This window comes from Oncorhynchus tshawytscha, linkage group LG06 (assembly GCF_018296145.1).
Source record: "Oncorhynchus tshawytscha isolate Ot180627B linkage group LG06, Otsh_v2.0, whole genome shotgun sequence".
Lineage (NCBI taxonomy): Eukaryota > Metazoa > Chordata > Actinopteri > Salmoniformes > Salmonidae > Oncorhynchus > Oncorhynchus tshawytscha.
Window position 1 is genome coordinate 57,537,582 of NC_056434.1, and position 14,667 is coordinate 57,552,248.

At 41.1% G+C, this 14,667-nt stretch overlaps 1 protein-coding gene across 1 annotated transcript in view; it reads right to left on the bottom strand.

Annotated features, from left to right (window-relative positions):
• Positions 1–14,667, bottom strand: part of LOC112253507 (inactive tyrosine-protein kinase 7) — a 206,001-nt gene that overhangs the window by 36,773 nt on the left and 154,561 nt on the right. Inside the window, exon 6 of the mRNA XM_042323433.1 lies at positions 5,912–6,042. Within this exon, the coding sequence (XP_042179367.1) occupies positions 5,912–6,042 (131 nt within the window). The remainder of the gene's footprint in view (positions 1–5,911; positions 6,043–14,667) is intronic.

The window sequence follows — 14,667 nt, forward strand, 5'->3', positions numbered from 1 at the left end:
CGGTAGCGAAACCCGGACAAGACGTCACCTACAAAACAAAAAACAAAAACCACTCCCTGATGCTCCCCTTTGGTGAGGCGTTATTCTGTAATGTGTACGCTGGTAGTCGGGAAGCAAGTATGGGGTGTGTATTGAATAAATTAACATAGAACAAAACAAGAAACACAAGTAACATACAGACATGGAACACAAACAGAGTCAATAACATCTAGCGGAAGAACCAAAAAGGGTGACAGTTATAGGGAAGGTAATCAGGAAGGTGATGGAGTCCAGGTGAGTCTGATGAGGCGCTGGTGCACGTAACGATGGTGACAGGTGTGCGTAATAATAAATAGACTGGCCACCTCGAGCGTCGGAGAGCGAGTATAGACAAAGGAGATGATTGTTGACTACAGGAAAAAGATGACCGAGCACGCCCCCATTCTCATCGAGGGGCTGAAGTGGAGCCGATTGAGAGCTTCAAGTTCTTTGGTGTCCACATCACCAACAAACTAACATGGTCCAAGCACACCAAGACAGTCGAGAAGAGGGCACGACAAAACCTATTCCCGCTCATGAGACTGTTAAAGATTTGACATGGGTCCTATATAGTTTCGTTATTGTTATTTTACTGAGGCTTTTTAATTACTTGTTACTTTTATTTCTTATTCTTATTTGTACTGCATTGTTGGTTAGGGGCTCGTAAGTAAGCATTTCAGTGAGGTCTACTACACCTGTTGTATTCGGCGCATGTGACTAATAACATATGATTTGATTTGATATGTGACATGTGAACTAAATGTGAACTAAATATTTGATATGTGAACTAAAAAAGTGTTAAACAAATCAAAATATATTTTACATTTGAGATACTTCAAAGTAGCCACCCTTTGCCTTGATGACAGCTTTGCACACTCTTGACATTCTCTCAACCAGCTTCATGAGGTAGTCACCTCGAATGCATTTCAATTAACAAGTCTACCTTAATTTGTAGAATTGATTTCCTTCTTAATGCATTTGAGCCAATCAGTTGAGTTGTGACATGGTAAATGGTGGCAACTTTGAAGAATCTGAAATATAAAATATATTTTGATTTGTTTAACACTTTTTTGGTTACTACATGATTCCATATATGTTATTTCATAGTTGTGACGTCTTCACTATTATTGTACAATATCGAAAATGGTAAAAATAAAGAAAAATCCTGGAATACTTTTGACTGGTACTGTATGTATTTACAGTATGTATGTATGGAGCATAATGTATTTTATTCACATGTTTTCAAGTACTGGGTACAAATCATGCAATCTGATTCTTGCATAGATTGTATATGATGTGTGTAAAATACTTTTTGAAGATTGTACTGATTATGATGAGCTAATGCTAAACGAAATGACAGATACTGTTTGATGACATCGTACAATGCATTCTGGTTGTCACATAAACATCTGTCAGACCAAAGATGTTATAACAAAACGAGGTGAAGGGATGGTTCACTCGACTGACTTAGATTGTAAAAATCGTTGCTCAGGGTTGTCAGCTCAGACCCCCCTTTCCAGGCGTTTTATTTTGATTTAGCTTGCAAACATCCTCTGTGTTTGCCCCATATTTATTGATAATAATAGTACTATTTCCTGCATCATATCCCCCCAGGATACCTTTCCCCATTCCTACCCCTCATGGACTTGAAATCTCCCACAAATTAAACAAACCCACCCACAAACCCTCCTAAAATAGTTTCACCAAAATCTGCGAACCCTGTTTAGCTTTCACGCTACAGTTAGGCTAGGCAGTAGGCTTGTATTTGAGGTGATGATCTGTGAGGTGATGAAATTTGATCTTATTTGTGATTTGTCAAAAACTGTAAACGACTTAAGTAATGTGCTCCGGTTCTTGTATACACCGTAACAAGTACATCAAAGATTTGTAATATGTTGAAAAGTGGCTAAACTAAGTTAATATTTTTTGGACTTTGTTAAAAGAATGTAGCTGCTGTTAGCTTAGCTTACACGCATCTCTTTTCTAAACAATATTACATTTGCCCATGTACTCACCAAAGATGTTGTCACGTCCTGACCTTAGTTCCTTATGTATGTTTCTATTTTAGGTTGGTCAGGGCGTGAGTTGGGGTGGGCATTCTATGTTTTGTTCTTGTGTTTATATTTCTATGTTTTTGGTCTGGTATGGTTCCCAATCAGAGGCAGCTGTCAATCGTTGTCTCTGATTGAGAACCATACTTAGGTAGCCTGTTTTCCCCCTCTTGTTTGTGGGAGGTTATTTTCCGTTTGTGTTTTTCACCATACGGGACTGTTTCGTTTTTTCTTTATTCGCTTGTTCGTTTGTTTCCTGTGTTCAGTGTAATAAATATGACGAACACTTACCACGCTGCATATTGGTCCGATATTTCCTACTCCTCCACCTCCTCCTCAGAAGAGATTCGTTACAGATGTGGTACATTGTAAACTAGTCTAGCTGTTTTTTGGTTTTTTTTTTGTCAGCGCAACCTGTTATTTAGACTGGTTTATGGAATGAGTTTGGCTGTGGATGTGTTCTGTGTGATGCTTGGATGATGAAGTTCGCATTTATTTTTTACAATAAAAGGTGAAATTGAGGAATAAAGTTGTGAAGTCCTTTATTTCCAATCAGGACAAAACACTGTTTAGATGCTTTTCAGACAACGACGCTGTTTAGACGTGTTTGTGGCATCATACTTTCTGTTGCTACTGTTCCAATCACATATTTGCGATGGTACGCTGCAGGGGACCACTCAACAATGATACCCTCAAACACCAAGTTAGATATACCTCATTTCAAAATAGACCATCATCACTGTCAACTGTGAATGATAATTACTCACGTTTTACTGGTGAAACTGCATCTGCATGCCAATCATTTGATTGATCTCAAATCGGTGTCATGGGAATAGCCAATGCATTTCAATCTTATTGAATTACTATTTTGTGAGCGGATTAGAGCAAATGTAAAAAAAAAAAACTATTAGCCTTTCTTATATTTTGTTTCAGTCAAAGAATACATCCTGAATAGTGGCGGGCTCTGTTGAGTGTTGGTGCATGACCCTTTTTTGGGGACTATTCAGCTTCAGCTGACCATCCTAAAATGAGCAGATGTTTCTGGTGTAAAATAAATGTTATAGTCCTACTCTGCTATGCTGTTCTGTTCTGTAAAATACAAATGAATTGTTATTGTTAAAATACAAATGAATTGTTATGTCATCTTGCGAGACATTGATTCAGCTTTGCTCTAACTTTACTAAACAAGCACCACTGTGAGAAGTGATCGTCTTCTATTAGTAATGATAACAGTAACAATAATAATAAGTGAGGAGTAGGACTATCAGGCGTAGGCAAACGAATCTTGATGAGTGTTATTTTAAACGATTGGAGCACTCTTCGTGGTTCTGAATGGACAACACCAAGATCACGCAATGATGAAATAGAAGTTGAAGGATAGCTGAATGATAGTTCTGCCATTAGGCCACTTAAGGAAAAAGTCTAAAGTGTAAGTCTACGTGGTATAGCTAGTTGTAGGCTATAGCCTAATGTAAATACAAATAAATATAGCACTGTATGCGAGGAGAGCTTTAGTTGCGAGTAGGCATTTCATTGTATTGTTTTAGCTTACACTATGTATCATAAATAAACGTTGATTTGATTAGCTTGAACACATGGTTACAATATACCTTATTACAGAATACATTTTTTTTTTAAACTGAGGTGAACTATCAATTCATAGAATTCATTTGCATAGATTAAATCATCAAATCAATTGACCAAGTAGTGAAAATAAAATCATTACTACGCAGAATTGAAGGAAATTAATTTAAAAACAGCAATAAAATCAAGCTTTTGGTGTGGTGTAATGCATCTCAATAAAGTAGAACCTAAATGCATTATTACCTCCAACTTGGATATATTCAACCAATAGCCAATACAAGCTAAACATCCCAAGCAGGGCAACAGCTACTTCCACAGAGGGTCAGGCTCCTTGGGCTTTGCCGTGGCCACTCTGGTTGTGGGTGTCCTCGTCTGAATGGTGGCACTGTAACCAAGTGGTCAAATATCATTCTGAGTTCCACTGCACAAGAGAGGGTCTGTGGAGTTTTATGAACATGTTGTAATTAAATAGAATCCATTTAGAATGTATCCAAATTAATTTCCCTGAAATAGTTTTACCAGCTCTGTTTATTCTCAAATTGAAAAATATGAGGGAACGCCGCTCATCCGCCCTCCGGCAGCACTATACCCCTGGTCACTACAAAGATACATTCTTCTTTTTTTCACCCCTTTTTTCTCCCCAATTCCATGGTATCCAATTGGTAGTAGTTACAGTCTTGTCTCATTGCTGCAACTGCCGTACGGACTCGGGAGAGGCGTCCTCCGAAACACAACCCAACCAAGCCGCACTGCTTCTTGACACAATGCCCATCCAACCCAGAAGCCGCTGCACCAATGTGTTGGAGGAAACACGGATATCCCTGCCGGCCAAACCCTCCCCTAACCCGGACGACGCTGGGCCAATTGTGCGCCGCCCAATGGGCCTCCCGGTCGCGGCCAGCTGCGACAGAGCCTGGACTCGAACCCAGAATCTCTAGTGGCACAGCTAGTACTGCGATGCGCCACTCAGGAGGCCTCAGGCATTCTTCTTAACTCTGTTGCCAGAGAGGAAGGAAACAAACCACTCAGGGATTTCACCATGAGGCCAATGGTGACTTTAAAAAACTTAGAGTTTAATGGCTGTGATTGGAGAAAACTGAGGATGGATCAACAACACTGTAGTTAACCCACAATACTAACCTAATTGACAGAGTGAAAAGAAGGAAGCCTGTACAGAATACGAATATTACAAAACATGCATCCTGTTTGAAAAAAGGCACTAAAGTAATACTGCAAAAAATGTGGCAAAGCAATTCATTTTTTGTACTGAATACAACGAGTTATGTTTGGGGCAAATGCAATACAACACATTACTGAGTCCCACTCTCCATATTTTCAAGCATAGTGGTGGTTGCATCATGTTGTAGGTATGCTTGTAATCGTTAAGGGCTGGGGAGCTAAGCACAGGAAAAATCCTAGAGGAAAACCTGGTTCGGTTTGCTTTCAATCAGACACTGGGAGATGAATTCACCATTCAGCAGGACAATAACCTAAAATACAAGACCAAATCTACACTGGAGTTGCTTACCAAGAAGACAGTGAATGTTCCTGAGTGGCCGAGTTACAGTTTAGACTTCTATGGCAAGACCTGAAAATGCTTGTCTAACAAGGATCAACAACCAATTTAACTGAGCTTGAAGCACTTTGAAAAGTAAAAATGGGCAAATGTTGCACAATCCAGGTGTAGAAAGCTCTTAGAGCCTCACCCAGAAAGACTCACAGTTGTAGTTGCTGCCAAAGGTGCTGCTACAAAGGGGTGTGATTAATTATGTAAATGAGATATTTCTGTATTTAATTTTCAATACATTTGTAAACATTTCTAAAAACATGTTTTCACTTTGTCGTTATGGGGTATTGTGTGTAGATGGTAAGCATAAATTATTATTTTTTATATTCAGGCTGTAACACAACAAAATGTGGGTATGAATACTTTCTAAAAAGGCACAGTAGCCACGTTATTTTTAATCGTTTGTGTTATTCATTGTTGGAAAAGGACCTGTAAGTTAGCATTTCACTATTAGTCTACAACTGTTGTTTACGAAGCATGTCACAAATAAAACATTTAATTGATTGATTTGATTCCATCAGTGTATTGGTGTTTTTTTTACTTGTCGTGTTTTATGTTTTTGTGTGGATCCCAGGAAGTATAGCTGCTGCTTCAACACTGCCATATATCCTCCATTCCACACATTCAATCAGGTGTGTGTGTGTGTTTACGTCTGCATGTGTGTGTATCTGCGTGTATGTTAGTGTAGTACCTGCTATGAGGAGGGAGGCCTCCAGCGTGACGTCCGGCCCCCGGGGCCCTCTACCCACACACCTGTAGGAGCCAGTGTTTCTGGGCTTCACCTGGGTGATTAGCAGGGTGCCGTTAGTATACAGGATCACTCTATGGAGAGAGGAGAGGAGAGGGGACACAGGTAGTACTCAGATGAACATCAATACTGCCATTCACTTGCTGAAACTCTCAACCAAACCAGAGTACGAATGCAGAAACGGAAGAAGGTACGTGCGTACATTAAAGGAAAATCTCACCCCATAATTGTCCCAAAATGCATCATACAGGGATGATTTCTGTATTTTGAAAATTACATATCTTGAAAACTTGAGTGCTGACTAGCAAAACATTTTGGGACTATGTCAACCATAGACTAAACAAATACCAAAATATCATTTTTGGGTGGAGTTTTCCTTTAATAGAATAGGTTTAGCTATGCAAAGACACATTTTGAATAGGTGATTTTACAGTATGCACTCAGGGTAATACCCTTTTCACACTACCATGCCGACCTGAACCATACTGTGTTGGCTTTGCAGGCTTGGATATTTTCTTTTCAAATGGTCCTTTCCAGTGGGGTTCCAGCTGTGGTGGATTCGTAACCAGGCCAACAGCTTGGCTCGGCTCAGTGTGAAAAGGGTATGTGTCTATTCTATCGGGCCCAGTGTACGCCATGCCCCTTTTCTGGCCCCTGGTAGGGAAAGAGGAGTATCGGTGTGTGTGATGGAGAGGATAAAGACTCTTAACTGTCTGACCTTTTGTCAGCTCAAAGTCTGACAGCTAAGGAGCTTCACATCCAATAACAACACAGAGAACAAGACAGACTGGCACACCATCATTATCTATTCTTCCCTCATAGCAATATGATACTAGGTTTCACTGGCTAGCTACTAGACGGACTGCCATTTAAAGCTACAGCCTAAGATTGATGTATCTGTTTTTAAACTTTTAAATGAATGATATATAGCCATTGATATTACTTGAATATTAGTGTTTTTTAAATACCAAAATGTAGCTTGAAAGGAAGTGAAATGTGCAGTGAGAGAGAAATGCTATCGCCAAGGCTAGTGCCATGTAATCCACATAGATACAATTTTTAGGTTCCATATACTACATGTATGTAGTATGACTTGCATATAAATTATTTGTGAAGCATTTATGTTGTGCTTATGCCTGCTTTATGAATTGCCTATATGAAGCCTTTATATTATATACGTTTTTGTTCGTTTAGAGTACATTAGAGTATTACTTTATTGATATAAACTTGGGAAAATTATACAAAAGTAGGGACTATTTTCAACACTGTTTGTAACCTAAAAAAAATCATCACCCAGCTCCCAATCTCTCTGATAGGGATGTGCATGGCAATCCACCATTCATTCTGATCTTAACTCCAACCCGGAAGGACTCTGACATTGTTTACGCTGCTCGTTCCGTGGGAAAGTGAATGCTCCTCCCACTGTCTCTCCCAAGCATCTTTTACCGGTGTTTGGCTTACTGCCCCGCATACTGCTTGTATCCACAGCACTAACTTGCGAGGTGGTAATCTCCCGCTCGTTTAGTAAAGTGCAGCCAGGATCCATTCAGTGAGCAAGTTCTCCACCTTCTCTCTGTTTATCGTACTGGTGCATGTGTGATCAAGTGTGTGTCGATTGTGTGTTTGCCATTTCACTGGCGGAGCTTGTTTTCGGGAGGCGGGTGTAGGTTGTGTTTGCTAACTCATTTTTTAGCTCACAACAAGCTTGTAGCATGGCTAACACTAGACAGAAAAACACTGCAAACCTCAATGCGAAAGAGGAATATGTACTGTATCAAGCACTACACTCCACCACTCGATCAACAAAACTAGTTCTATAAAGGGCTAATAGATCTGCAGGAAAATAACTATATCTCTCCAATTTTGTGCGCACATTTGTTTACATCCCTGTTAGTGAGCATTTCTCCTGTGCCAAGATAATCCATCCACCTGACAGGTGTGGCATATCAAGAACCTGATTAAACAGCATGATCATTAATTACACAGGTGCACCTTGTGCTAGGAAGAATTAAGGCCACTCTAAAATGTGCAGTTTTGTCACACAACATAATGCCACAGATATCTCAAGTTTTGAGGGTGTGTGAAATTGGCATGCTGACTGCAGGAATGTCCACCAGAGCTGTTGCCAGATAATTTAATGTTTCTATCTCTACCATTAGCCGTCTCCAACGTCGGTTTAGATAATTTGGCAGTACGTCCAATCGGCCTCACAACCGTAGACCACATGTAAACAGGCCAACCCATGACCTCCACATCCGGCTTCATCACCTGCGGGATCGTCTGAGACCAGCCGTCCGGACAGCTGATGAAACTGAGGAGTATTTCGGTCTGTAATAAAGCCCTTTTGTGGGGAAAAACTTATTTTGATTGGCTGGGCCTGGTTCCCAAGTGGGTGGGCCTATGCCCTTAACTGCCCAAACATGGCTGCCCACCCCTGCCCCGTCACGTGAAATCCATAGATTAGGACCTAATGTATTTATTTCAATTTACTTAATTCCTTACATGAAATGTTAAATCAGTAAAATTATTGAAATTGTTGCATGTTGCATTTCTTTTTGTGTTCAGTATATGATGTACACGGTCCAGCCCCATATAAAGACTGGTAGCCGACCGTTAGCCTTCACGTGTGTAGCTTGTTGTTTATGTTGGCCAATCAAAGCGGCAAAGAGGCTCAATGTGTAGCAAGTCAAGTGAGAGTTCACTAATGCAATGCAAGATGGAAGAAAATTAAGGAATTGAGAAGGAGAGAAGGAAATGAGAAGGAGTAAGCGACAACGAGCCACCAACAGGTAGGCTGTTGTTTTATCTGAATAGGTTTGGGGAGAAAGCGCAACATATGGCCTCAATCATCCTAGCTAGATACAGCTGGCTTGCTCTTCCTCCATCTGCTCACTCCTTAGCTCGCTCCAATCTCACACATACCACCCCCTTCGCATAAAGTGCCTGCCTCTCTCCCTTGCGCAGCAGTACCAGTCAAAAGTTTGGACAGACTTACTCAGTCAAGGGTTTTTCTTTATTTTTACTATTTTCTTTATTGTAGAATAATAGTGAAGACATCTTAACTATGAAATAACACACATAGAAACATATAGTAAATCCAAAAAGTGTTAAACAAATCAAAATATATTTTATATTTGAGATTCTTCAAAGCAGCCACCCTTTGCCTTGATGACAGCTTTGCACTCTCTTGGCATTCTCTCAACCAGCTTCACCTGGAATGCTCTTGAAGGAGTTCCCACATATGTGACCGACCACCTTGATTCTGTCTTATGTAGGTGTAGCTGCTTTTATCCAGTGTTTTTTTGACATTGGATAAAAGCAGAGACACAGAGCTACAAAGTGGTATATCATACACTGCATTTGAGGAACAATGGGAAAGTCATTCTGCTTTGAAAGTTGATAAACTTGTAACTTCACTTTTGAGAAAATGGCCTTTGAATGTTTTGGTACACCTACTGGAGAGCTCTTATTTGTCTTTGCTGGATATTCAACCAAAAAATAATTAAAATAGTGAAATTATTTAAAAACCCCATCCCTACTCTCTGATAACACACCATGTCTACACAGACAGACACACACACACACACGCAATCATGCACGCATGCACACACACACACTTTTCAGCAGCTATGAACAAACCCTTCTATTTTGGTAGCTTTTATTTTGGTACACCAATGATCTCGCCCATGAGGCTAAAAACCAATTTTTTTCTCAACTCTAAACAACCTTGAAAATCCAGTGAGATTCCAGGTTCTCCTTGGTTTCAAGCATCTGAATCAAATGAACGTCAAATATTATTCACATATATCCCCTTCAGCTGTGTCTACCATCCAGGTACAAGGCCAGCAGTGAAAACCCCTACAAGAAAGCAGTGCTCCCCAGATATTACCCCAGAAGAGATCAATAAACCCAGATACCCACAAACACACACACAAACCCCTTAGGCTGCTCTAAGACACCGCAGCCTGAGATCCATGTTCACTTCATTGGAGACAGCAAGAGATGTGTGTACAGGACAAACACAGCTGAACATATAAGCTGTGTGTGTGCGCGCGCACATGTGCGCATGTGCCAGGGTTATTATAGTAAAGGAAAATTAATCATAACAAAAAAATATTTAGCGGGGCCACCCGAGTGGCGCAGTGGTTTAAGGCACTGCATCGCAGAATCCAGGTTCAATCCCGGGCTGTGCCACAGCTGATTGCGACTTGGAGACAGTGCACAATTGGCCCAGCTTTGTCCGGATTAGTGGAGGATTTGTCCCATGTCGCTCTAGCGACTCCTATTGCCGGCCGGTTGCCGGCCGGTTGCCAGTGTTTCCTCCGACACATTGGTGTGGCTGGCTTCCGGGTTAAGCGAGCAGTGTGTCAAGAAGCAGTGTGGCTTGACAGGGTTGCAGCGATTGGGACAAGACTGTAACTACCAATTGGATATAAAAAAGTAACAAAGATTATATCTTTTTTTTTTAGCAAACTCAAATAAAATAATTTACAAACACGTTTGAAAAACTACAACTATACTAAGAGACAACTATATCAACAGACCATTCTGCCACCTCTGGTCTCTTTGCCCTCCCACCCCTAAGGGAGGGCACCTCCCATTCAGACCAGTCAAAGCTCTTCTCTGTCCTGGCACCCCAACGGTGGAACCAGATTCCTCCTGAAACTAGGAAAGCAGAGTCCCTGCCCATCTTCCGAAAACATCTGAAACCACACCTCTTCAAATAGTACTTTAAATAATCTCACAGCACCCCCTCCTTGCACTTAACACCCCCCTTACTAGCTCTGACTGCTGATAGCTACTTCACTGAGGAACAATGTACTTACTATGACTGAAATATGTGGTTGTCCCACCAAGCTATCTTAAGATGAATGCACTAACTGTAACTCGCTCTGGATAAGAGCGTCTGATAAATTATGAAAACGTAAAAGTACACTGCAACTACTATCTTTGACTCCAAAACGAACTGAAATAAATAAAAAATTATAAAACATCCCGAATTATGTTCAGTTTTAGTGCAAATATTGAATGTGGTTTTCAAATCTTTTTTTCGAATGGGGTTTTCAAGCTTCTAAATCTGGCGGGTCACATTGAAATTGACTTTATAATTCAAAAGGTAGACTCCAAATCAAATCAGAACCACAGATATTGGGTGTGTTTGAATGGTATGGTTAAAGCAACCGACTGCAGAAGAAAGTCAAGGAGTGAAATCGGGGGAGGTGCATCTGCGACAGCGGAAAGTCGGGACACCAATGTGGTTTTCCAACAGCAAGGCCAAGATCAACATGTCAGTGTTGCCATTGTTTATAAAAAGGTTTTCATTATGATGCCGAAATTAACATGTATCACACCCCCATTTCACACATTCAAACTGAAATCATAATATAATATTATGTGTACATTGTACAATCAATAAGTGAGAGAGAGACTCAAATATCACATTTATTTGTGTATATCCATCCACTGTACACAAATACATCGTGGTAAATTGGTTCCTGTTTTAGTCATGTCTTGGGTCACATTTGTGTGGGTCAAACAAAAAAAACAACTAATGATTGGTTGACAATAGAGCCTCCCGCAATGCCGGTTGATGGCTGCAAGATGAAGTTGGTGAAGAGCAACTGCAGAAACTTGCAGTCATGACCTTTGATCACATGATTTTTGTAAAGTTCATGCAGTCAACAATGGGCGCAAGTCCCAGGCCCCAAGGTTCCGGTCTAGAAGCACGCTTTCCACTGTACCCATACAGCACTTTCGGTATTGCAGTTTAAGTCTGGGACAGTAAGACAATTCCCATAGAGAAGTAAAATAAGAAAATTCCAAATAAGACACTTTAGTCATCACCTTTGTTCACAAAACCTATATTTAATTATTCAAGTAATTGTCTTAGAGGCTGATTTTTCTTCATCACTCACAGTGGAAGATAATACATTTTTTTTATATTCATCATGTTTCTGGATGCTGTCTCAAGTTAATTTATAAGCTCAGTGGCAAGTAGGAAAATGTTTATTCCTGAATGCAACACTTTGAAAGGCCATCAATTGTTGGTCACCGACTTGGCAAAAGTGATCCACTCGAACGCGCCCATTGAGATGTACATGATACAAGACCTTGCTCTCTCACAGTCAAACAAGATTATCTACGCATGTGCACTTCACGCTGCTTCAACGTGGTGGCTACTGGACCAAATAAGTGTAGAAGTTTAGCCTTCTGAACTATTCCTGTTCATGTATCTACATCATCTCACTGTGTCTACCGTTAAACCTAACCGAAACTATGACCTGACCCATCACCTTATGAGTTACTCCCCTACAGAGACAAGTGCCAAAAACCACAAAAACTATACAACACATAAATGGTAGGGATGGGCGTCTTTCCCTTTCAAGACTATTCAATACATATCTAGATACATGGGCACCGATACGATACAGGAACGATACAGTTCGTTTTGGTTTGAAACCAATCAGTGAAATTCGGTATGATTAGAGAACGAATCAATGCAATTCAGTTCAATGCAATATGATTCTATTATAAATAAAAATCTGTTGCCGATGGATCTCTTGAGCTGGGCCTCTCTGGATATGTCTGAGCTGACTTCTGTGTGTGTGTGTGTATATGTGTGTTAGGGATGTGAAAAATGGACAATTATTCATGACGTTTAAACAGACATTTCCCCCCATAAAAATAATAAGAAAAAACCATAACATTTCATGTAAATTCACCAGTGGTGTAAAGTACTTAAGTAAAAAAATACTTGAAAGTACTACTTAAGTAGTTTTTTGCACTTTACTATTTATATTTGACAACTTTTACTTTACTACATTCCTAAAGAAAAGTATGTACTTTTTACTCCATACATTTTCCCTGACACCCAAAAGTACTCGTTACATTTTGAATGCTTAGCAGGACAGGAAAATGGTCTAATTCACACGCTTATCAAGAGAACATCCCTGGTCATCCCCACTGCTCCTGATCTGGCAGACTCACTAAACACACATGTTTCATTTGTAAATTATGTCTGAGTGTTAGAGCATGCCCCTGGCTATCTGTAAATAAAAAACAAGAAATTGATGCTTTCTGGTTTGCTTTATATAAGGAATTATTGATATTTACACTTTTACTTTTGATACTTAAGTACATTTTAGCAATTACATTTACTTTTGATACTTAATTATATTTAAAACCAAATACCTATTTACTTTTACTCAAGTAGTATTTTACTGGGTGACATTCACTTTTACTTGAGTAATTTTCTATTAAGGTATTGTCATAACTCTCCTGTGACGATATGAAGGATCAGGTTACTGTCACGGCCATCAAAAGAAGTGGACCAAAGTGCAGCGTGGTGAGCGTACATTTACTTTTATTTTAAAATGTTGCCAACAAAACAACAAACGAAAGAAACAACCGTGAAGCTTACAGGGCTAAGTGCCACAAACAAAGTTAACTACCCACCCCGAAGGGAGGGCCCCGGACTGGGCACCCTCGCTGGAGGCTCCGGACTGGAGGCCGTCGCTGGAGGCTCCGGACTGGAGGCCGTCGCTGAAGGCTCCGGACTGGAGACCGTCACTCGAGGCTCCGGACTGAAGGATGTCGCTGGAGACTCCGGACTGGAGGATGTCGCTGGAGGCTTCGTGCCATGACTCCTCACTGGAGGCTTCGTGCCATGGATCGTCACTGGAGGCTTTGTGCCATGGATCATCACTGGAGGCTTCGTGCCATGGTTCATCACTGGAGGCTTCGTGCCATGGATCATCACTGGAGGCTTCTTCCTGGGCGCAGGCACAGGACTCACCAGGCTGGAGAGACAAACGGGAGGCCTGGTCCTTGAAGCAGGCACATGATTCACCGGGCTGGAGAGACACACAGTAGGCCTGGTGCGTGGGTGGGCATCGGATACACTGGGCCGTGAAGGTGCACTGGCGGTCTCGAGCGCAGAGCTGGCACAACCCGTTCTGGCTGGATGCCCACTCCCACCCGGCAAATGCGGGACGCTGGCACAGAGCACACCAGCCTGTGAATGCTCACTCGAGACACCACAAGTCATTCGCTGACTTGCCTCCTCATATCGCCGCCGCTCCGCCTTAGCTCCCCGGCCTGCGTCCAGGGTCCCTTTCCGTCCAGGATCTCCTCCCATGCTTTTTGAGAATGTGGGAATGGTCCAGGGGTATTTAAAGAACAATCCTGTCAGTTGTTTCATTTGGTGACCTCATGAAAGAGAGGAGACCCACATTACTGTATCTCTGGTTGTGTACACCTTCCAGTTATGGGGTTTACATCTGATGGTTGTGTAAAATATATGATTACATATTAAACTATTTGTGAAAAGATGAGAGCATGTATTTTCATATACAGTTTACTAGTCAGTGGACACACCCCCGTGGGCACGGACATCACATTAGGCGTTATAGAACCGCCCCTTCTTCCACAGTATAAAACCCACTTCCTACAAAATGTACATTAAGTCAGAGAATGCCGGTATGGAGTCCCCACTTTGGAACGGCTACAATTCTATGGGCCATCAGAACAGAAAATATGGAGCTGACGCTACATGTTGAAATGGTTAAGAACTACAACTGTATAGACCCAGGAGACCAGACAGCGTGTAGTGTTGGCTACCCGGCTGGAAATTGTGAAACTCTGAGACTATCGATCACTACAGAATAAGAGCAAACCCTAGACTTAGAATTACTAGTCTG